The 24916-nt window shown below is 40.5% G+C and overlaps 1 protein-coding gene across 1 annotated transcript in view; it reads left to right on the top strand.

Annotated features, from left to right (window-relative positions):
- GRB10 (growth factor receptor bound protein 10) overlaps positions 1 to 24916 on the top strand; it is a 142301-nt gene that overhangs the window by 65833 nt on the left and 51552 nt on the right. The window contains exons 4-5 of the mRNA XM_014872283.2: positions 19925 to 20141; positions 22910 to 23051. Of these exons, the coding sequence (XP_014727769.1) occupies positions 19925 to 20141; positions 22910 to 23051 (359 nt within the window). The remainder of the gene's footprint in view (positions 1 to 19924; positions 20142 to 22909; positions 23052 to 24916) is intronic.

The raw sequence follows: 24916 nt of genomic DNA, 5'->3' as shown, positions 1-24916 counted from the left end.
CTCATGCCTCAGGGACTGAAACTGTATGGGTGTATGACATCTGAAATAGGGGCTTGGGATTTTTTTTATACTGCAGATAGGTGTTCCTCCACCTTCTCTGTCAAGATTTGTATCTGCAGTTACCATGGCACAGAGGGGAGTAAATTCACAAAGCATGAATTCAGGGTAATTAGAAGCTCCTTTCTTGTTATTGTTAAATTCTTGTCTAAGGCTTTGGGAGGGGAAGGTGTAAATTTGGCATCTGGGTGATGAGCTTCTCTTGCTTCTTTACACATCCATCTCAGAAAAAGAGGGCATTTATTCCCTCACCCCTTGTATTACCTCCTTGAAAACAAGTTAATACTAGCATAAGTGTACAGCAGTGACTCTTGAAGAAACTCACCACAAATCACTGCAAAATCAATTGTAAAATCAAATGTCCTTTTAAAATCACTTTTGCCTTTAATATTAAAATACATGCATTTCCTGCTGCCACTGAAGAAGAGCAAATCAACTGTTCTTTTTGCATCCTTTTGCTGGGTAGTGCAGGAGGCAGCATGGCATGCCCTCTGCCTTTGTTGGTGGGTGTGCAATCGGAGGCATCTGGTGGAAAACCCCGTCCCTGTGCTGCAGCTATTGCCCAAGGACGGCTCAGGGGAGCAGCACAATTTGGGGGCTCCTGGTGAGAGGCTGGGGTGCCAGGGGGTGGGTACCTGAACACACTGGTCTCTTGGGAGTGTCTGCTCCATTCACAGGAGCCAATGTTCACATCATGTATTGGCTTCCATGTGGCAGCTCCCCCAGCCATGTGCCAGCTCCGTGAGGTGATGCCACTTTCTCTTCACAGACGCTTCCTGTGCCACTGCCACTGCTCCAGAGGTGTTGGGTCACCTTGCTGAGCAGGAACCTGTGTGTGAGCAGCCTGGTGCCACAGCCTGGCTGGTGACTCCTTGGGAGGGAGAGCACCTTGAAGGGGCTGAGAGAGGGCTCCTGGAGGGGAGCAGCCTGCAAGCCCTTCGTGGGGGATGATGTTGGTCCAGGCATGCCTTTTCTCGGGCTTGAGCTCGTGGGTCGGACACATCTGTTTGAAATGGTGTGCCTGGGGAAATTCAGGTATCCGAGGGAAACCAGTGGTTCAGTGCCCACCTCGTGATGAGATGTTTCTCCCAGGTATCAGAGCTGAGCTCACTTCTTGTGTTTATCTCTTGTCTTTCATGAGGGGAAAAAAAGTCTGTTATCCTGTTGGTGGTGCACTCTCTCCTCTGTAAGTGTATTTGCTTAGCAAACTGCACCATTCCATTGCTAAAGCAGTCACATGTGATAGATTTCACTATTTTTGAAATCATTTTATTTAATTATTATACTGTCCAACAGGTATCAGGGCACTTCTGGTCTCAGGTCTTCCTCTGCCTCCCAGGCAGCTTATTTCTTCCATTTGAGTTAGTGGTCCAAAACGGAGCTTAGTGATCTGAAATATCCTCTTCTAATTTAATCAAAAAAAGTTAACTGTAAAATCATGGGATGAGCTCTTATGTTCTCTGGCATAACTGTCTATTGTCTTTATGTTTTCTTTTGTAATTTGACTAAATTTCTACTGTGAACATGTTAGAGTAGAAGGATGGAAATTAATAGTATCAACACAGGCTCTTTTGATAGCTTCTGGATGACTTTTTTAATGTGACTGAGTTGAATTCTTGCTTATGCTACTACACCTTCCTTCACGTTCTTGGATTTTGCATATTCCCTGTTAGGAGGAATGTTTTATATGTATTTACGTTTATGTAAGAAGCTTTTGAACCTTTCAGTGAAGGTGTTATAGCCAAATCTCAAAACATGGCTGTGGGCACTTAAAATTGTCTCAGTACTAATGAGCTTTCCAGCTAAGAAAGTTGATTTATTATGTAGCCTGGCTTTTAATCATGCTGTAACAATGACAGTTGTTCAGTAAAAACAGTGTCTATGCAACATCAGAATATTAACTTTGAATTCTGACACCTTAACCAAAATCAAATTGTAAGTTTCAAAGGCAATTTGTTATATAAAGGGGAAGGATATATTTAGAGATGGAAATAATCCATACTCACTGCAGCTATACTATTATATATTTTGAAAATAATATTTTAAGAAGTATCTCTAATTTTTGAGATAAAAGTTCAGTGTCACTATGCAAGGTCAGCTTTAATGGAGAGAGAACTGACTTACAGTATCTGATTACATGGAAAGCTCTAGGGCTTTAGTCTGGTTTCATGACTGTTCAAGTCTGAAATAAATATATTCTGCTTATTCAGACTTTTAAGGGTATCATCTGTCAGAAACTGATTGCCATTTATCTGCAGCACATGGAATGTTTGAAATCACTGTGACTGTTGAGGGGAGGCTCTTTTATTTTATAAATCTGTCTACTTTGGTAAAAGCAGACAGTTTTCTCAAGAGAACAGTGTTAACTGTGTCTCTGTGCTTTCTGGAGGTGATGGGGGAAAATGGACCCCATTTTCTATGAAACTGATTTCCAAGAGTGTGGTAGCAGTGGTGTGGTGAAGTAGGGGCAGATGTAATGTCAGAAACTGCTCCCTGAATTGATATTGGTTAGACTTCATCTTTGCTTTCTGACAGCCTTACTTAACCTGAATATTTAACGATTTCAAAATCAGATTTTCTGGTTTTTTTTTTTTTGGTTTTTTTTTTTTTTTTTTTTCAAAATGAAATCCATTTAACCAGGTAAAGTCCTGATTTATTCCTATCCCTGTTCAAAGCACACTGAACTGATTTTTGTTCTGTCTCTGACCAGCCATGCACCTTTGATCTCTGTGATGCAGGTAATTTTTAATAGCTGACACAATCCAGCCCTCTTGTCTGCAAAGAATTCTGAGAGACATGTATCTGAGTTTTGGATTTTTGTTTTCCCCTGACCTTCAAAGTTATATTTTTGGTCTCTGTCAAAGTAGTGAGAGGGTGGAGAACAGGCAGTACAGCTCTTAGTTTCCTTTCATTGTTTGTCTTAAGTGTCCTAACCTTTGATTTCTGTCTCTTCTTTCTGTTGCCTCAGGTGAAGAAAAATATAAGTTAATTTACTTTTTTATGAGCTTCGTCTTTAAAGCAGAGCTTTTATCATCTTAGAAATTAATACAAAAATTCACATTGCTTCTCTTTAAAAAAAATAAAATTATTAAATAAAACAACCAAGCAATGTCTAGCTCTGCAACATTTCTAGGAGTGAGAAATAGAACGAGGGTGAGGTAAGACTTGTTTGAAATAATGCAATGGGGCATATTTCTGATACTTTGCAGTTTTCCTGGTGCTTTAGGATTCCTTGATTCAACTACTTCGTGCTCCTCCTTTTCACTTATTAGTTGGTCTTAATTAGAGTAATTATAAATGCTAAACAAAGGTAGTCCTTATGTTTAAAAATTCAGTGGATTTTAAAAGTTGGTTGACAGTATTATAACAAATTTAGGTTAAGCAGTCTGAACAAGTATAGAATTAGTGTAAGGTTTTAGTATCCTTTTCTGCACATTAAAACAATTTTCAGGAGCTTAAGTACTAGAAAAATGAGATTGTCACGTAAAGACATAACACATTGTACAGCTGAGAGGAAAATGCCCAGTTCAAGTTGTATGTTAAGCATGATCTTCCTTAGAAATGTCTTCTCTAATCTGTATATAAAATAAAGACTGGTTCTTCCAGATGACTGGGAAGTAGAGGACTGCAGATTTTAAGATTTTTCCAGCATGGGAACGTATCTCTTCTAGTTGAGACAAACAAATTACACTGGAATGCACTCATGGTCTATATCAGCAAGTATACCTTAACTTAGTTATGTCAAAAAGAACATACACTGTGGTGTATCAAAAAAATAAAGGATGTCACTAAAAATACTTCGCTAATAAATTTCCGTGGTTTTGGGTGAATTTGAAAGTAGGCTTTCTAAGTGGCAGTGTTATGTTTATTTAAGTATCAATATGATTTTCTGTGTTTTAAAAATGATTTAAGATTCATGGATGAAGTCAGACTTCAGATACCAAGAAGAGTGTAAAATGGTACAGGCTTGGATTACAGTAACTTTCTGGTTCTTTCTGTAAGCCCTGCATCTCTGCAGAGTATCCTGCCTGTATTTACAGCCAGTCCTTGCTGGAAGAATGTGATTGACCTTGGGCTGGCTGGCAGGTTTATAGGTAGCAGGGTCCTTGTTGTGGGGATGGTTATTTTTCACTCCTTTTGGAAGCTGAATGGAGTAACAAACATCCACAGCTTGTGCTGTGGGGTCGCATGGACTCTTAGGCACAGAAGGGAATGAGGGATTGCAAACTGTAGCAGGTAATGATGGCAGCAGCAGACCTGGCAGCAGACCTACCCATGTGGTGGTAGCTAACCATCTATGACTCAGGCATCCATAAGCTGCTCAGAATAACTGGACTGCAGAAAGCATGGCAGGATGATGACAAGTGTATGCTTCTTCACATGAGCATGCAGAAGCAGCCATGGACTCTCCACCCCACAGCCCACAACCCCCTCTGTGTACAAGCTGAGAAATACTTGCTGGGGTTGGCCACTGTGCCTGTGTGGAGCAGGGTAAACAGATAGAAGCACTCGTTCAATGCATCAGCTTCTACATGGAAATAAACAAATAGCTGTATATATCTGCCTACATTCGCCCCATCAGCAAAATAAGGATATTGCTATTGCAGAGTTTCTGTCAAATATGTGGTTGAGATCTGCTTGGTAGTGTGCGTGGTCTTTTTGAAGATGAAATCTCACTTCAGCTTTGTTCATGGTATTAAGTCGAGAGCCACTTCTGCAGAGATGAAGTCAAGACTGAAATGAGAACATATGTGAGACTGTGTCCTAATCATTGGGTAAACCACAGGGTATTACTTTGATATGACGGGTAGCCTTCCTGTAAATTGATTTGTTTGTATGCAGCCTATGACATGGAAGTGATGAGAGATGATGCAGCTTCTAAGTGCCGTAAATGTGGTTTGATTGATGGTGCGTAAGTCTTGACTCACAGTAGGGAGGAGGTCAGTGAATTAAGCTGAAGGGTACTTGAAGCTTTGTGCATGTGGGAGTTGATATTAAATTTGGGAACAATGACCAGACTTGCCAGATGACATAGGAACATTTACCAAAAAAAAACAAACAAACAAAAAAAAACATTAAATGTGGGATAAAGAGATAAGTTAAAAACACTTGGGGCATAAATGAAAAGCTGTGGCGTTTTCTTTAAGATGGTTTTAGTATGTAGCTGAAATGAAATGATTGAAAGAGATCTAATTTGTTTTCATTATTGCAGGAGCCAAGATGTCTACTAATACAGTATTTATGTTTGTAGTAATATCTTTCTACCATTGTCTATCTCTATAAACTTTCTGTTTAAGAAAATGACTAAATAAAGCAAAACAAAAAACCTTCTCAACCCTTCCTCCCTATGGCAATAGTGCAGAGATTTTTGGGCCAGGATACATGTCTCCTGCTGTGTTATGCTGGTGAAATATAAAACAGAGAGATCTCTTTCTGAAGTGCAAGTTTAGAGATGAATCTGTCAGATTGTTGGCTCCAAGGCAAACTGAGATGATCAGAGAAATTTGCTGAAGGCTGGAGTGAATGCCTCCTTTCTTACAGCAAGGGTGTTTGAGCAAGAAAACTTGGTGATCTTCGTGCTGATGACTTGCCCCTGAAAAGAGATGTTCTCAGACCATTTGCATTCCCCAGGGTCTGGTGTCTCCCAGGGGTTTGGTGGTACAGCTGCGCTGGCACTCTTCCTAATGTACTTGTAACAGCAGAAAACCACTTTCTCTGAAGGAAGTTTATTCTGGTTTGACAAGTGAAATTAAATGCAGCAATAAAAGCTTTCTCAGACACTTATACTGGGCTAGAAATACAGATATTTTAACAGGAAAAATAGTAGAAATGTGGAGTCATTTCTATTGAACTGGTTGTTTGTAACCTTTTCTTGTATTTGAGACAAATGTGCAGACCTATACAAAATGCATTTTATTGAGAGCATGTGGGAAGACAGAGTCTTCTATTGCATCCTCAGTTTTGAGGGGGCAACAGGCAGACTCACTAATGAGGGCAGAATTGGGAGATGTTGACAGAGTGGACACTAGAGAGGTTAATAGGGTAGAAAAGAACATAAGTAGCTCTCAATGAAATGGTACCCTACTGTGGTGAAAGAGGAAGACAGTAAGAATCTGAAATCCCTTTGAGTCAAGTATAAAAGAATGTATTGCTCTTCAGGAAGATAACTCAAAATTAGTTTACTGCAATGAAAGGAAGCCCATATGGAGTGTCTGCTTTGGAGGACTGTTGGAGATGGAGGGAACTTTGAAGTGGTTTCTAGGGCTTTAGGTGGTGCAGAAGCTCTTAGTGCAGGTCTTTCCTGTTCTGAGACCATGTGTTGGTGTTTTATTCACTTTATGGTTAGAATTAAGTGTGTTTAGGTGCATAAACACATCAGAAAAGAGAAAGAACCTTAATTTATTTTTCATCACTAAGGATTAAAAATACTTTTAGGTAACTATACATTCTGATGTTATGCTGCAGGTTCCTTGGCTTGTGCTTTAAGTTGTAAATTTGTCAAATAAAGTAACAAAGTCTATGCTTGTTTGTTTGTTTTTCCAGTCAGATGGTCTTCAGGTCCATCTAAGAAAAGATTGAGGAACATCAGTGAAAATATGTTGGCATACCAAAGAAAATGCTTTTGAATTTTTTAAAGGGGAGTAAAATAACAAAAGATAACATTGTAGTCTTGCATTATTTATGGTGCCTGTAGCTTTGAAAAAAATCTTGTGATGTTAAGGCTGTCCCAAAATGAACTGGAATAGTACATTTCTGTAACTCTGATTTCTTACTTTGTCTATAAAGCAGATAGAGCAAGCTTGAGATTTAAGCTCATGTAATAAGAGGAGAGGAGAAAACCCCTCAAATTTCATAGCTTAATAAAATAAGCAAAACCTGTAGAAAAACAACTCTGTTGTAATTTGATGTCAGTTCTGCACTAACATCTTTTACCACGGTGTACCATTGTAACAATAAGCTTCAGTCATCACTGTCTTTCAGCTTACCTGATTGTGATAAGCAGCACGGTGTTTATTTCTGCCTTTATGTAAACATTATGCCGCAAGTGGTTCATGACAGCACTTCAGCAAGCTGTGTCATGTGAGGATACTTGAGAAATGCATCAAAGGAGCTGACATTCTTGCATTGAGGTTGAAAAAGGTTGCAGCACTTCTCTTAAAGCCAAGAAGCTTCAAGGGGAAGATCAATCTGAAATTGTTACGTTTTCTAAGTCTCTTTGTGCCTATTAAAAAGGACAAGATTCTGTCAAGCTATTTGCATTTTCAGCTAAGAAAAAGCCAGAGTTAAATGGGGCAAACCAGCTAAACAAAAACACCCTTTCAAAATATAGCATGAGATGTAGCTAAATTTGGAGTTCTTAACAGCAAGCAGCTGCTTAAGTAATTAAAGTATATAAGGTGCTACTGACCAAAGCAATTAGTATGTAATTTCATTAATGGCGTTAGGATTGCAGTAGCAATATTTAAGTCTTTCTGTCCAAATCAAGATTGCAGGCAATTTGTGCCATGTGCAAGATGAGGTTAGGAGCAGTGAGATGTTCGGGTGTGTTGCAGCACCACTGTCTGAGTGGATCTGTAACTGCACAGGAGCCTCTTGAACTGGCTGTGCCTTGTTAGCCCTCCTAATTAGCATACCTTGCTTGGGAATTTATATGTGCATGCACTTCTAAATTTTTATAAGCTGGGATGGTAATAAGTTTATATTTACAACAAGGCTTCGTGGGGGCTCACTAGTTTTTTTGTTTATCCTCGCAATTAATTTGTGATCTTGCTGCTCTTCAAGGGCAAAAGGGAATTACTGTTTTTGTGTATGTTTTTGTGGTTTGTCCTTAAGTGGTTGAAAAATCTTGGAGAGCTCAGGCATAGTAGAGTGTTCCAAGTCCCTCTGAAATCTGAAGTACTGCAGATGATAGGTTTTTAAGTTGCAAGGTGTGCAACTCGAAGACAATTGGGTGAGGAGCCCAGTGACTACAGTTAGGTAGCTTCTAGGCTCCAGAATAACCTTAAGCATTCTTCAGAAAGATGACAATGGGTTTTAGAGCCTAAGCAGAAAAAGGACATATCAGGGGAGAATGTGGAATATACTAAAGTCCAAATGCAGGTCACCTCTAAGGCTAGGGAGGCATCACTGATGAGTCACTCGGTTGGAGAGCCGGAGCTGGGAAGGCTTGCTGCTGGGACACCCCTGGGTATTATTCCTGTTGTGGCTAACCTGGAGGTGCTGACTTTGGTAAAAAGTCACTGAGAGAAGTCCTTCAGAGCCTCCAGGCTTTACAGCAACACTTCTGGCCTACCTTGAGCTCTGTCCTCTTGACGCATTGCCTCTTTCTAGGCCTAAGCCTTTCTAGGTCTGTAAATACGTGGGTGTGCTTTTGGCGGAGCAAACCAGTCTTCTGTGCTCTTCTGGGCTGTATTTCAGATGTGGAACAGAGCGAGGTGAGCAGGTTGTCTCACCTCTAGGGAACACTGACCCTGTGTCCACAGGCTTTTGGGGCGTCTCTCCTAGGAGGAGTGGTGGGGTGAGTTGAAGCAGCACAGCACAGGACACTGACGTCCTGCAAGCTCGTTTGAGCATGCCGGTGACATCCTTGTCATGTGGGCTAGAAGAAGTGGAGACAGCCTCATAAGAAGCAATGGTCTGTTAACAGGATACCCTTAAGGGAAAATACCTTGCGTTCTGCTTCCAGCCTTATTCCGTGGGCTTGCAAGCAGGTGAGTCTAGGCAGGGGGTTGGGCTCCATGCACACAGACTAGATGTAGGAGAGCAGCAGGCTGATTTCCCAAAATCGCAGAGTATGCCCTGCGTACCTGAGCTGGGAATGCACACAGCTTGTGAAATCAGGCACATGGATCTCAGAAGGAAAATGGGCATAATGGACAAGTTTGTTTTGACTCACACTGAGCTGCGATGAGTCTTCTGCTTAGCACACCTGAAGATTTTGCCTCTGGATGAGTCTGATCCTGACTGATTTTCACCAGTGAAGCTTAATTGTGGGATATAAATCACGGAGGACCAGGCTCTGCCTAGCTGAAAAGAAAGTAAACTTGATTTGGTGAGTTCAGAAGAAACATTAGCACATGGTTTTCTTAGACCTAAATTAAGTTAGGCTGATGATTCAATGAAATTTTGAATGATGAGTGTAGATTACTTGTTCTTTTGTATTGTTGCTGGTCTCGGGGTGGTTGTTGGCGATGTAGTCCTTGATAGCGGTTGGGGTTTTTTTTGGTTGTTAATGTTATGTTAAAAAAACCAAAACAGGTTGGCTAACGGGAGTTCTTGGAATCATTGTAGTCACAGCAGAGGGAGGCATCTGAGAGCTTTTATAAATGGCTGTGTTCCTCCAGAGCAGAGTGGGGTACAGACACCTTCAGGGTGGCTCCACACCGCCATTTGGGATGAGACTGCAGCAATATGCTTTGCCATCTGGGGATCCGTGCGGCAGGACTCTGGCATTCCCTTCTCATGCAGTGGAGGTTCACGCTTCGTTACAGCAGTAATTCCTCGCAAATTATCCACCCTTTGCTGACAAGGCCAAGGGAGAAGATCTCCTTATTCTGCACCCCAAAGGGCTGTGTGATTTTTCAGGAGCAGCTGCTCGGCTTGCCTGAAAGGGGAACCTAGGATAGACAGGTGATTCGGGGACAGTGTATCTGTGTGCAGGTGAAACTAAATGCGTGCCCCAAAACATTGCTCCTTTAGTAGGGCAAAGAAATGTAGGGAAAGCTTATATTGAGGTGCTGCCTATGCAATAAGAGGACATCTGGATGGCAGCTGCCTTCGTCTCTGAAGCTAAGGTAGTTACACTTGCTCATCATTATTTGTCGGGTACTGGGTTTAAAAGTCAAGTCAGAGGCAATTTCTAATGTTCTACAAGTAAATTTATTGTAATCCCCAGCAGGCTCTTAAAGGAGCCCTTTTTAATGCAGTGTTGCAATTCCAAATAACTCTCCCCTAGTTTAGTCTCTTGTAGATATCTTACCGAAATGACAGTTGCAGTTAATACTAAACTATTAAAACAACTGATAAAAAGAAACCAAAATTACCCCAGCATTAAAGCATTTTACTTTTTCATATGACTTTGGCTCTGTAAAGTTGGACAAGAAGTACCTTAAATATGAAATATTCCAGTCATCTGCTTTAGAAGTCCATCGGCCATAGCTGGGTAACTATTGTATGCTGAAAACGCAATATTTAATTAACTTGGAAGAATAGCTGATTCATTAATTGCTGTGTGCAACTTTTGGAACTTATATTACATCCTCAAACATGCTTTCTAAGCCAGCAACAAACGTGTTTGAAGCAAAATGTAAAACTCATGGTTTAACCATACTAGGAGTAAAGGTTAGCTCGGGTATCAGGTGATGAGGGCCACGCCTAATTTAATAGTAATAAAAATAACAATAATAATAATATTAATAATGCTTCAGCACTAGCCCTGCAGACCCATCACTTCCTGAGGAGAAATGCTAATGGACTTTGTGGGTTAATCCGACCACTTTTTACTTGAAAGCTTAGTTGAAGTTGTTGTGGAGTGGATTTGAAATGAAATGCAAGAAGCCTGGGGTTTGCTGGCTGCCAGGCAGGGGCTTCCCCAAGCAGTGGGGCGATGCTGTCTTGGAGCAGCCACTGGGGCTGGAGCAGGCCGGGCATTGCAGGCTTTGGCTGGAGCTCCAGCAGCACGTTAGCAGGTTGTGCATGATGCTTCCCGGAGCAGGGATAAAGCTTGGGCTTTCTTGGCGGGATGGGAGGGACTAATCCGTGCAGTGGCGCTTATATTGATTTGTAAGGATTGTTCAACTGGGATTACTCCGCTGGGTATTATGGTGTTTAATCAGGGAGGGAGAACACAGGTTCCTGAAAGCAAAGCAATAGATGCTTTGACTGTTTTTAACTTTGCCTTTAATAGCTTTAGATTTGCAAGACACATGCAGCCGTTCTCATCTGTGTGAATTTTTAACTTCCTTTTGAGCTGTGGCTTGTGTAGTAGTATTGTTTGTCTGTATTTGATGAGTACTCTCACTTTTTTCTTTTTTTTCTCAGACATGGGCAATAAGAATAAAATATCCAAGTAAAACTTTAGAGAAGCACTAGGAGTAGAAATCTGTGTTTGGGAAGTGGTACAATAAATTAGGAAAAATAATAATATTTTTTCAAGTAAACATAAGAAAAAAGATTTAATTATGAGGTATTTTAAAGCTTTTTATTCTGTTTCTGATGTAGGACTAGGTAATCTCTAAAAATGCAACTAAACCTGACCTTTTTTGTCTAATTTCAGCTCTTACTCATACAGGATACCTTCTTAAAGCCATTCTCTCATAAATATGACTGTCACATATAATATGCAGTCAAGCATTTACCCTGTGGTCAGCTGACAGTATTTCAATTCACCTCTTCATTGCCACCCAGTGCTGTGCTTCTTGAGCTCTGACTTGTAAGTTCCTTAATGGCTCAATAGGTTAAACATGGGTTTGCCTGTTGTCTGAAAAGTTCCAGTGGATTTTCTGTTTGCTTTGTATGGGCTGCATAGGCTAGGAGCCCTTCTGCTGCCCAGGTGTTCCAGCACCCATCTCCTCTTGAAGGATAAGTGACAGTCTTTCTATGATCGTCATTTTGGGATATACTGACAGGGCTTGCTTTCTCAGCTCTGCTGTTGAGGTAATGCATCAAGAGAGTGAGGCTCACCAGGAAGGTAAGACTTGAATGGAGAATCCCTGGGGTCAGTTGATCTCTCTGTGTCTCATGTTCACTCTTTCTTTTCTTTTTTTGCTGTGAGTTAAGGGTGGGCCACAATAAGGCTATAGGTTCATGGCTGCCCCTCACAAAGTTGTGACTTAAGCTTTAGCTTTCCTTCTGTTCCTGTCTCCTTTTGGGCCAGGAAAATCCATCTGGCCTGCGTACCCTGTAATGTGTAATGTCCTTCACCAGTGTAACTGCTCTATCCTTGAGGGTTTTTTGAGGATTTGTCTACTCTTGACCCCAGGTTTGGCCTCTGAAGGAATATTCCAATCTGCCTTCTATGGTGCTGCTTCTGTCTGGTTAACTGAGGCTGGTTTGGGCTTTCCTTGTCTTGATAAACCCAAACAAAGAAATACTTTCTTTAAAAAAACTCTTTATCACTCTTTTCTTCTTAAATCAATGAATTAAAAGCAGGTGACATGAGAAAATGGTACAGGAAAACCACTGAACCTCATGTTCATGGAAAAAAACTTCAGATGTTACCAGTTACTAGAAGATTAATCTTTTCGCTGGATTTTGTAATCTGCTCAAGAATTATGGTTTCTCGGAGGTCTGCTTAATCTGGTATTCTGCTTTAAGTGATGTGTTTACTCAGTAGTTACTCTACAGCAGTGACTGTGCAGGCACTGGCCTGTGAAGAGGGTTTTGAAAGGTGACTGGCTGATTGCTGTCATCGGTGATAGCTGGGCAAATGTGTGCTCACCCAACAGGAGATGGGCAGTCCCAATGTGCAGAAACACAATCAGCTGGTGTCCTCTTTGACTCTGGGTTCAAACTTTGACCTGATGCTTTTTTAGGAAGGAAGGTATGCTTTGCTTTCTTCTCTCTCTCTCTTTCTTTCCACCCCCCCCCCCCCCCAAACTGCAAATTTCCTTTGAGAAAATGGGTATCAGGAATTCTGTTTTCTAAATGGTCTGCATGAGTCTGGAAAAAGGACTGGCCATGACTTACATATTTTAATCTTCTCTCTTATAGTTCGAACATGTGTAGTCAGAATTCTAGATGGTTCTAGGTTTAGATGGTTTCCTTGGATTTCAAGCCCCTCTCTCATACTGATGCCATTAGTACTTCAACACTTGTGTGTGCAGTAGAGTTAAGCAAGAGTTCAGCAGTGGTCGTGGTGAAGATACCCACCTACAGCAGTTGTCTGTCAAGGCAACCAGTATCCATCCACTCCACAAAAGGACCAACCTGACTCTGCAATCCTTGGGTGAGAAATGGGAGCATGTACAGTGGGATGTGCTTCTGAATGTTGTCTGTGAATAATTGCAGCACCATCAAAGGGCAAAACCATTAAAATCTCCATCAGAGACATGGTTTGCCTTAGTTTGTCCCAGTAATTAAGAAATAAACGCTCCTTGTCCACCCTCTCTTCCCCCAAGTGCCTAGCTTTCATCATCTTCACTCTAGGATATCAAGCGTTAGGTGTGACCTGGAAGAAAACTGAATTTTTCATTTTTTAACCTTCCATGTTTTTCTATCAGAATTCCTACGACTCATTTTATCCGCTAATCCAAGTGTACAACTTCATTCCCTGCTGCAGGGCACCTATAGCCAGTTGTTCCTGTTGCTCATTGAAGCTTTGGTTTTTTATAAGCACCTTTCATATGTAGCTTATTCCTATAGTTGTTACCTAGCAACATTAGTTTTGTTCAGTTTAGCTTGTCTTCTATTTCAAGAAATCTATCAGGTGTGTTTTGAGAACATATCTGGAGTCCAACCATGAACCTTTAGAAAAGAGGTGTGAAATAATAAAGAGAGTTCTCTCCAGCACTTGTAATTAGTGTATGTATACTTGGTGTTAGCCATCACAGCTAAAACTGGCAGAAATTGGAATAGATGTGTGTGGCGTTTAAAAATTACCTGGAGAATACTGGGGCAGCTACAAGTCTACTGTTGGTTTCTCTGTGTGGTGTTTCAGTGTGCTCAAAGAGCACAGCTGTCTGTCTCAATTTCATGCTCTTTTACCAACCAGCATCTCTGTTTCTTGCCCTTCTCTCCACGGCATGGTCCATTTAGCATTTTGCAAGCTGCACTGATGTGACATTTTGTAGGCCAGCAACTGTAGTTACAGTACAAAATAGAGGATTTCGCTTAAGATGAAGAACATTAGAATGCAATAAAGGAAAGGAGTGCAGAGGCCCATAAGGAGACATAGAGGGCACATAAAATTTTGGGGTTTGGGCTTGTAATTTTTAATTCAGACTGTGGCCACTCTGGAGATGGTGATGCCTCTAGGACACAAAGTTGTGTTTGTGTCTTCTGCCTTCACTTGAAATGAACAAAAAACCCCTCTAAGCTTCTAATGTTCTGCTGAGGCAGTCTTGATATTTTTATAATTCCGTCTGACAGCCTTCTCTGATCTGGAGAACAGTGTGAAAGCATAGGGTTTGCAAATTTTTTTATATTGTCTTTTTATTTCTTGTTCTTAACTTCCCATCCATATGGAGCTTTCAAGAGATCAGGAGGGGAGAGATTGCATAGAATTTAAGATGATATTGGGAACAGAGGGTGTCATTCAGCTGTAACATCACTGTGGTGGACACTGTGGGGTTTTTAAAAAATGATAAGAGATCTGCTTATTATCATCCACCTTCTGTTGCATGCATCTCTCAGAGGCGTAGAAGCTGCCAAGTACTAAATACATGCATCCGTAGGGGGCTGTGGATACCAGTTGCATGAAAATTGCAGATCAACCCGTGCCTGTGGTATTGGTGGAAGCTGAAATCAGAGTATGAGGGATATGAGACATTTGTGGAAACATAGCACGTGTAGTTACATGCTCAGAGGGAGAAAGTAATAGAAGAGTATGAATTTTACTTAGAATGGACTTCTTTTTGCATCATTACAACTGTGTGTTGTCAGTAATAGTACACTTTCAAAAAAATTCAGTGATGGAGATTTCTGAAAAGCCTTTTCAAAATGACGTTTGGACACAGTACTGGAGGGACATGCTTTAGTGCTCTTGTGCAAGGGATCCCCTTAATATGAGGGGTTGGTTGTCTTATAAAAGGAGTTCGTATATACATCTCACTGTGGTAATCCTTACCTGCATTTTTTGTTGTAAAACAGGAGATTTCCACAATGCCAAAACCCTTGTAAAACATCACTGCATCACCGGTATGAATCAGAATAACTTGTGTGGTTTTAGAGGATTTGAAACAGGATCTTGAAGGAGACACCATAAGTATTTTACAGTTGCTTTTCAAATTCTGGTGCAGTTCTTCTGTTCATTTTACTATAAATGTATTTTCCCGGTATCACCTGTGATTTATATAGTGTTTCACTGCATCATCAATGGTAGGCTGTATGCAACTGTGTTCTTTTTCTTTCACTGCTTCCATGGGTCTCTTTGAGGGTTAATTTATATGTGCTGGAAGGGCTGCTCACAACTTGGATACCAGCTAATTTCAGTGAAATCTTGTATTCAGTATATCTTAGCTTTTTTGTTTTGTCAAGATGGCTCTTGAATGTGCTGCTCTGAAACTCATTTTGGGGAATTGATTGTTGATGTTAGGTTGTCATATAGGAATAGGTGATCAGTCAACAGCTGCCTTACTGTATCAAACACTTGTTTATATATGTGCTGTTAGGTTTCATATAGTATCAGACTTAATTCCATGGAGACAGGAAAGTGCTATAGTCTTTTTATAAATCTACTGAATTCCTAGTAGTTCTTGCATCAGTTATCTCTGGGAACCGATAATACTGGGAACTGAAATGAGGGATAATGCTGGATGATTAAATTAAAAAATGAGCAAACAAGAAGGAAATTATTTATTTTTTAAAATAAAATGTTTTTTACAAGCTTCTTAAATCACAACTAATTTAGGTGCTGTGATGTTTTTCAAAGTGTTCCCTATGAACTGTGGACCATATGAGAGAGGGAAGGATATTTACTGAACTGTTATTTAGAGACATGAAATGCATCCTGGTCTGTAGTCCAAAGCTGAGATTGTCTCCATGTTCATCTCTTTTTCAGTAAATAGAATTTCTGTGATGCAGTGAGCCCCTTGACAGCCGTGAAAATACCTGCTTTCTTCAGGAAGCTGGCACAGCTGAAGAATGAGCAGGATCATTTCAGCTTTATGTCGCTTCAGAATAAGTGGGATCCTGCTTAGTCTTGTTAGCTGAGCTTAACATGTCAAGGCCAACAACTACCAAAATAAGTAAATAAATGAGGATCTAGGGGATAGAGAAGGGCTAGAAGCAGAAAGGCAAGTGGGACATGGTTAAGTACAGATTAAAGTTTGCTCAGGCCTAATTTAGGGGTTATCATCCCTCCTATGTTATGCTCGAAAACATTAAAAATGTATTCAAGGTGCTTTTATTTAAATGAAGCATGACAGCGTACCTCACTAGCTTAGTAGAGTTTTTCTAACAAAGTTTTCCTCTTTCCTTGAATTGAACTTTTAAACCTTTTCTTGTAATTGAAATCATGATTTACTTTACCAAAAGTATTACTTGCAATATCCAGTGGAGCTGGTTTCTGAACAAAGCCAAAGTTTAACAAGTTGTGGGCAAAGAAACAAAAGGAAGTTCAGACAGCTGCCAGTGTGTGCACTTTGGTTCTAATTTGGGAAAGAACATTTCCAGAGAAGAGTCTACAAAACTGCCAGTACCCTGTCCACCACCAGCTAGGTTTTGCAAGTGTTCTCCTTTAAAAATGACAGTCAAAAGCAGCTAAGGGCTGTTTGCATTTTTGTGCATGGAAGTGGTAAGTAGCCTTTGTGCTGTTCAGTTGAAATGGAAGAATAGACCTTGAATATCCATTTATGTACTTCTTGATCTTATGGCAGAACTCAATACAGATTAAGGAAAATATCATTTTGTATCCCTGGAAGTGCATGTATGCAAAATATTTGGATATTTGGGGAGCTGGAAGCTCCTCAGCTACCTGCAACTCTGCCTGCTAGATTCTTTCAGGTCAGTATGTGTGTGCATACTTAGAGGATCAGCATGGTGCTGTGCTAGCTTAAAATCCAATGATTTTCAGATTTTGCTGTTTACTAGCAAGCCTTCTCAAAGTCAGTTTTGTCCACGTTTTTTTTTTTTTTGTTTTGTTTTGTTTTTTTCCCTGCATAAGATTGTTTTGATGTAGGCAGGATCTCAGTGGTTGGTAAAGAAAGGTACTTTGAGGAATCGCACTGTATACTAAATACCCGTCTGAACAGCATACCTGCATATGGTTGAAACAGTTAGAGATCCTGTGGAGGGCTTCTAGGATTTTTGTTTAGTTAAGCTCTGTGGAGAGCCATCACAGTAACATACTGGATTACTTGGCAGGCTGAGACATCTGCTGGCACTTCCGAGGTGTAGGCTACAGCACTGAGGTTTCCTATTGCATCATGCTGAAATCTCTCCAAAACATAATGGTATTTAGTAGTAAATGCCATTGTATAGAGATGAAACTGTATGAAATTCAAGATTGCAGGCTTTGTCTTCAAAAAGCTTAAGGATCTTAAGGATCTTTTGCTCCTGCAAAAGTTTTATGGCAAGACTGAGAGCTATTTTATTAACAGTGCTGCACCCACAGAGAAAAGGAGCTGACAGAGGAGTGAAACCAGATTCTGGACTTCAGCGCAGCATATTATTAGGAGAACTCTATATGCACCTTGTCATTGCCTGTCCTGTTAGAAATTGAATTTAGGTGTGTAATTGATATACTTAAAAGCCTACTAATGGTAATTCAATGCTTTAGACTATGTACTTGTTTTGCTTAGTGCCTTGTTTTGCATGAAGTGCCTCATTTTATGCATATTAAGCTACTTAGGACACCTTTTGCAACTATTTGCTTTTTTCAGGGATAGCTTGAGACGACTCTTAATCATTGCTTCCATGTTACAATCACCTGAAAACTTAATGATCTTGCACGCTAATAGCATTGTCTAAATTGTTAATAAATTAGCACCTTCAGGGACCAAGCCATATTCAGGACCTCCAGTGAATATATACCTCGACTTTCTTCCCTTTCTGCTTTTCACCATGCTAAACAATTGCTGTTAGTTGCTGTAATTTACTCCCTGACTCTGTGGTCAGGGTCTGTCTTTTATGTCTCCCACATCCAGCCCCTAAGCTTTTACTTGACAGCCACCTGACACCCTACAGCTTGGTACTTTAGATGAATGATAAAATTTAAAAGCCTTGTAATTTGGCCTCTCCCTCTTTATAGTCCTACTTCTGTGGTTCCCTTGTGATTGCTCAAGAAGTGTTTTCAATATATCCTCTCCAAATAGGATAAAAATCTGGAGGATAGAATGAAATTTAAATTGCAGCTCTGTCTCAAGATCACTAAAAATAGCAGGAAAATTACTGTAGACATTTTGTAGACATTATTGTAGTCCAAACAAAGCAAAGCTTAGATTGTTGAAAATGCATCAACTAGCTGACATACAGAGAAGTATGTGAAGGCGAGTCTTAGTAGTAGTGTCGTAGCTGTTAAATACAAAAGTTACCATAAAGAATTGAAAGGAAGAAACCTGTTTGTTGGGTGATGTGGTTTTTTTTCCTTTTTTTTTTTGACATGTCTTCAAACCTTGAAATCCTCTTGAGTACATTCTAAGTGAAGGCTAAGTGGCTGTTACTATATAGTAAAGAGCCTACTGACTTTCAGTGAGAAATGTGGTATTTCAGGTCACTAAATAGAGCTCAGGTGAAGGGGCATGACCAGAAACCAGTTTAATTCTGGGCAGGTCTTTTGTTCACCCAACACTGAGAATGGAGGTCATCAGCATCCCAAAACAATTGCCATGTAAATGCCATGTTCAGATCTCCTTATGGTTATCAAGGCATGTTGTTGGTGGACAGAAATTGAGTGATGCTCTTTTAGTTATATCCTCAATAAATGTGATATTTGTGCAAAGTAATTTATGGTATCTAAAAGAAAATGGTGCAGCTGGTTGCAAGCTGCTTTTGATGGTTCATTTACCTAGAAAACATGGCAAAAGAATGGATATTGGAAAATACAGGGTGTTTAAGCTGCATAGCACTGTGTGTTTGCCAGCTCCATCTCTTGTCTCTACTTCTCATACCTGTCATGAAGAGTTTTGTGAGACAGAAAGTTTGCAGGCAGCAATATGTTTTGCCAGGCCAGTTGATACAGCTGGAAAATAAGGGCACATTTTTGGCTTCACAAAGCTCTGTTTGGTCAGGAGTAGCTGTTCAGGCAGTGGCTGTGCTGTAACCAGAAGCAGATATCGATGTGTGTGTTCATCAGCCCGCTGAACTCCTGATAGGGAGTGATGTAACTTGTGGCTAGGGAGTAATTGCAGTGCTCTGCAAGAGGAGTTCAGAGAGTGGTTAGTGCAAAGGGCTTGCAGAGTTCTCTTGTCTTGCAGAGTAATTATGATCGTTAAGGAGGAATGATTGAGCACAAGTTACTTATTTACAGTGAGGTAAGGTGGTGTATATAGAAAGGTTGGTGCCCTTTTTAGGGACTGGTGTTCCTTCAGACAGCCACACCACATCCTTAGCTGATTTACTTTGTACCTTTTAAGGTGGAAGTCCATCTATCACACTGCAAGAGCAAGTATACAGAGATCTTTTTATATGAAAGTTGTTACACTGCCCTTCAAAATACCATATCACAAAAATATGGTAGGATTTTTAACAAGATATAATGATCACTTGTATAATGATGTCTTTCAGCACTGCAGCACTGTCTTGGTTTTTTTTTTCTTCTAAATTACTCGGTCTTGCAAAGTATTTATTACTGTGTTAGACAATCTAAACTTAATACATTGCCAAGCCAAACTGAGGTATTTGTAAGTGATATGCTTTGGAAACGTATGGCAGTTTATCACTAGGTGAAGTGATGCTTCACATTAGTATTGTCATTATTAAAAATCCCACCAATATACACAATACACACACACATATATAGTAAATCCTGTAATATTTATCTGTCTTGGTAGCTTTTCACCACAGAAGACAAAACAGATGTCCATTGCTGGCTCTTAGTTGTGGTTTTCTGCCCGAAAAGAAATACATTATTTCTGCAATAATAATTTGCACTGTAAAAATAGTAAAATAATTATGTGATAATTTTACTGAGACTTTGTCTTTGCTCTTGCCACATTCCCTTTGCCTGGGACTTCCAGCTGGGTTACACTGCCTTTATTTTGCCTTTCAGATGACGACGTGGACCTGGAAGCTTTGGTGAACGACATGAATTCCTCGTTTGAAAGCTTATACTCGACGTGCAGCGCGCAGTCGGAGAGCGCTCCGCTGCTCCAGAATGGCCAGCTGAGCCGCAGCCAGCTGCCCTCCCCGGGCTCCGGCACCCTGCAGCCCATGTCCCCCAGGCAGAAGGTGCAGCGCTCCCAGCCAGTGCGCATCATGGCAGTCAGGTAGGGAGGGACAAGGCTCTCGCCTCCTTTCCCAGGTGGTGTCGTGAGCTGGCTTCAAAAGAACTGTGTTTTACAACGGGAGATCCGCTTTGGTTACCAACTTAGTAGCGTTAGACTGGATTTTTGCATAGAAAAATGTACTAAGTAGGTGAAGAACATATTTCCACGTGTTATCACCCTTCTTTTAGTCAAGGTTTGATGTTTCTGCAGTTGATTTGTAGAAGTGTGCCATTAGTACCAATTGGCAGAAGCTAAATCCATATTTGCTTTTTCTTCCAAACTGTTAAAACCAGTGCTCTCGAGTCTGGTGTCTACTGAGAGCCTATAGGTTTTATTAAACATAAGAGATCATGTAGATAGATGAGGCTATGCTCAACTACTTTTGATATACAAAAGTATATATATACTTGATATATAAAATATAAAAAAGTATATATTTTACATATAAAAGTATATATGCCTCTCCGTGGAGGTTTCCTGAATGGTTTAAGACCAGCAAACAAAAAAGGAGCATGTCTTAGTTAGTTATCTGTTCTTCCCATGGCACTTTCAACTCACTCACTTGAGTGCCCTGTGTAAGTCATTACCAAATAAAAGTGTTAAAGTTGTCCCCTTGTTGTAGGGCTGAGGACTGAAATTCAGACTTCTAGTGGAAAACTCTTCATGGTGATGGGAGAGTATAGGTGATGTACAGGTTCTTAAAGTCTTTTTAGGCAGCAGGAGGAAGGGAGCTCCTATCAGCATGAGTTTTGTTCCTTCTAGTTAACAGTTTCTTCTTTGAAGGAAGTGTAAAGTAACAATATAACAAAAGCATTCCAAGTGTGGAAGGGGTGCCTTCTAACTGTTTACACTGAGGTATTGCTTATGGGAATGGTATACTTAAGACAGGAAGCTTTTCTATTTGAATGGGTGTACAGTGCAACTAAGCTGATGATGCCATCAGTTCTACAGGTATTTCATAGTTAAGCTCGAAGGGGGCTTTACTAGAAAATGTACTCTCTGGAGTACCATAACTGTTGATGTTTTGTAAATATCTCAGTCAAAACACTTAAATTATTTTTGGTATTTAAAAACTTAGCAACTCTTGTTTTGAGAACACTCTGCCTTTTTGAAATCTGTGCTTCCATGCACACCAGAATTATCCTGTGTTTATCATCATCAAAGAAGGTAATGGTGAAGCTTCTGTTCAGGGTTGTCTTGTACCCATCTTGTTTGCCACCAGAACAGGGTGATTGACTGTGGTCTCCGAGGAGCACAGGATTTTGTATATATCAGTTACGAAGTAAGCGATCCACTGGCAGCAGTACATGCACAGCAGAGTACAGCACAGAGAATTCCCAGCTTCAGGAAACCACATCTTTCTAATTATACTGAGTCTGTGGTTCCACATCTTACAGTGGAGGTCAGTCAAAAACTTGCAATACAGTGCACTGTTGCATAGATATATGTCTACTGGTCTGAAGAAATCTTACACTGTCCTTTTACCTTGTTCTGCAGAGAACTGCACACATGTGGAGCCCAAAAAGATTATGAAGCGAGTCAAGTAGTAGTTGGCATAGTTCATAGTTATGATTGGAACCTGCTATTTATTGCAACCCCCCCAGGTCTTACAGCTTACTCATGGAACACCGAGGCAACTAAACTGCAGGACAAAGTTACCTGTGGAGCAGATTTCACAGTAGTTAAATTTTGTCATCCCCCAGGTTCTGGTACAGGCCAAGACAGTGAGAGTACCCAGAGTGGGACATGCTGCCAGGGACAAAGCCAGCAGTTGTCTCCCAGGCAGCTCTGCTAAGGAGGCTCTGCTTGCTGAAGGCATGCAGAAAAATGAGAGCAAACTGAGTTTTTAATGATTTGCCTTTCAAATCCAGGAGTTAGTTAATTTGGAAACTTTAATGATTGCCACTAGATGGTGCCTTCTGCTTAGGCATTGAAGGGTAGCCTGCTGCAGTCAGCTAGTGCATCTTCAGTGGTGATGCCCCGGCAGCAGGGGAAACAAAAGCCATCTTTGTAGTTGTGAATAGGTCTTACAGCTTTTCTGGTAGGTTTTAGTTTTTCTTTTGTCGGTGTGGGTACTGCAGGTGTATTATGAACTGGAGCTTGAAACTCTCTTATATGTAAACTCATGAGGCATACTTGGGTGGATGCAAACTTTTCTGAACAGTAACTGTACAATGGACATAAGGTGGGAGGGTGTAATTCCAGCTTATTGCTAAAGCTGTGTCTTTGCATTTTCATTTCTCCAGGAAATGCCGAGTTGCTTAGAGATAGAATCTGGTATTATAATGAGGTGACAATGTTGGTTTAAGTCTCAGCTTAGAGAACTTTACAGTGGGGTACATGTTTGTTTTCAAATCCACTTGGAATTTGGCTCTGAGTGACTGCCATTGTTTTCTCCTCTTTCACATTGGTTTGGAAGAGCTTTACTGACTTTCTGGCACACACAGCTTAAGCTTGTAATCTAGTGCTTACAACAGTGAGTACAGATAGATATTCCTGTTTATTTTATTTGCACAGTTACCTCAGTTACTCACCCAAGTAATCAAATTATGAGCAACAAAACAAGCACAGATGCCTGACTGGTCATTTTTCACATGCAATTACCTACTTTGTGCTAGGAATTGCTGTAACTGTATGGTAGTTACCTAGAAAAAGAGTGGGTTTGATTCCTTGTCTTCAGTGTCATTATCACAAATGCTGGGGCAGGAGAGCCAGGTCTAGTGATGCCAGTTTGCTCCTCTTAATGCGTAGTGCTTCTGTGTTTATAGGCGTCTTCAAGAAGAAGAGCAGCAATTCCGAACATCGTCTTTGCCAGCCATCCCAAATCCCTTCCCAGAACTTTGTAGCCCCGCAAGCTCTCCAGTGCTGGCCCCTGGATCTTTACCTCAGAGTCAACCTGCTAGTAAGCATGTGAGTATGGGATGAAGCTTTGGGTCATCCATTCGCGTGCAAACCAGCAGTGGACTACTTCATTTTGAAGGCAGAAAGAAATCTTCCAGATAAGTAAAAACACTTGTAGACTTTGTCTGTGAGCAGGGCAGCACTGGCCGAGAGAGTATCTTCAAATAGGCTTCAGACCTTTTTTGAAAGGTTTGTAAGAAAGAAGTGTTATAATGAAGTAAGCCTCTTTCAGATAAATACTTGTTGTGAAATGGAGCAGTAATGCTTAATATCCTTCAAATTTTGTTATTCAACCTAAAGATTTACTGATTCTGAAGTCAAGTGAATTAGCTTAGAGTTGGATGAGGATCTGTGCCTTTTATACTGCATATTCTAGGTGCCACAAAATACTGAACAGCTGAATTCTTTATAGACATGGTGTTTTATTTGCTGTTTTCATGAAGCTGCTCAAAAAGCAAAGATGTTCTTAGAGCTTGTAACTAGGCACAGTTCATTGTAACAGGATTTAAGGGGAAGGTTGTCCCATCCAAAGCTGGTGGAGTAATTTCTCTGGGTTCTTGACAGTTAAGATAGTCCAGACTGAGTTCTCATGTGGTCCAGTGCAGTAACCTCAGTGACACAGCAGTTTTTATTCTCTGTCCTACTCAGGTCTATAAGAAACAATCATCTTGTCTTGTATCATTCCTCAAGTGCACTTCAAGACTAAAGCTGGGCTCAAAAACCTTTATTTTGTAAACTGCGCTGACCTGCATGGGAATGAAAGGATGGGTTACTCTGACTATTGGCTTACAACAGTTCTGTTTTTTCTGTTCTGTTTTTGAGTACCCGAAAATATTGAGAAGTTCTGTGTCACTGCTCAATTAGTTCATAATTAGCTCCTACATCCTCTCTGAGAGATAAAGGACTTGAGTGGGCAGTTCAGCTACAAGCAGTAGACCCAAATATATGCCCTCGCATGTTCTGTGTTGCATTACAGTGCCATAAACAGCTGCCTACTTTCCTGAGAGACAGAGACACACTGCATCTCCACTGCTTTTACTGTATTTCTTACACACACAAGACAGACAAGTAACCAAATCAAGCCCTGGGGAAAAAAAAAAATTGAGCTATCCCATTGGGAATTTAGCACAGGGCCCTGTCAGTGACCCAGGTACTGGCTAAGCAGAGAGGTTTTTTTGCCAAGGCAGTGTTGATGTGACTCTGGGGAGATAAAACCAGGGGCAATTCTGCCTCCTGGCATTTGCCAGCAGGACAGCAGCATAGCTGTCTTTCTGAAATAAACTTTAGTTTCTGATGAACCTGTGTTTACCTCTCCAAATATTCCCCGGGTTCATGGTTTCTTTGCCTTTTAGCTCTATGTTGTACTAAAATTACCCAAGCCACCCTAAACTTGGCTCTGTAAAACCTTAAGGAACCCTAAATGATCTGTGAGTCAGTTTTTGATGGAATTTAGAAACTAGTGGTTTAACAGCAGATAAATATAAAAATCACCAGTCTTTTAATGTATGTAAGAAAATGGCTATAAAGACAGAAGATCTTTTCCCAAGTTTTACCTTATAATTTTTTAGAAATTATTCTACCTTACTTTAAATTGAAAATTTTGACAGATGTTTTGAAAGGCTCAAATGAAATAATTTATATTGTATAGATATGCTTCCTGCTGAATTTTTTAATCAAAGACAATCCATTATAGTGGTAAAAGCTTTTAGAGTACAAGCTGAGGCGGTTAAGCATGTTAGGCAATAATGGTTTCTTTTGTAGATGCAAATACACTGTTCATTTCAGCATATCAACTCATTGGAGGCAGTTGAGAAACACTGGCTTGGGGTGAGGGAAGAATAGGAAAGTGTTCTTTTCCTCTCTAACAAAGTATT

The sequence above is a fragment of the Sturnus vulgaris genome, chromosome 1 (genome assembly GCF_052056855.1).
Source record: "Sturnus vulgaris isolate bStuVul1 chromosome 1, bStuVul1.hap1, whole genome shotgun sequence".
Lineage (NCBI taxonomy): Eukaryota > Metazoa > Chordata > Aves > Passeriformes > Sturnidae > Sturnus > Sturnus vulgaris.
The sequence above is the reverse complement of the archived record's forward strand: the minus strand, read 5'-3'. Positions and strand labels throughout refer to the sequence as shown.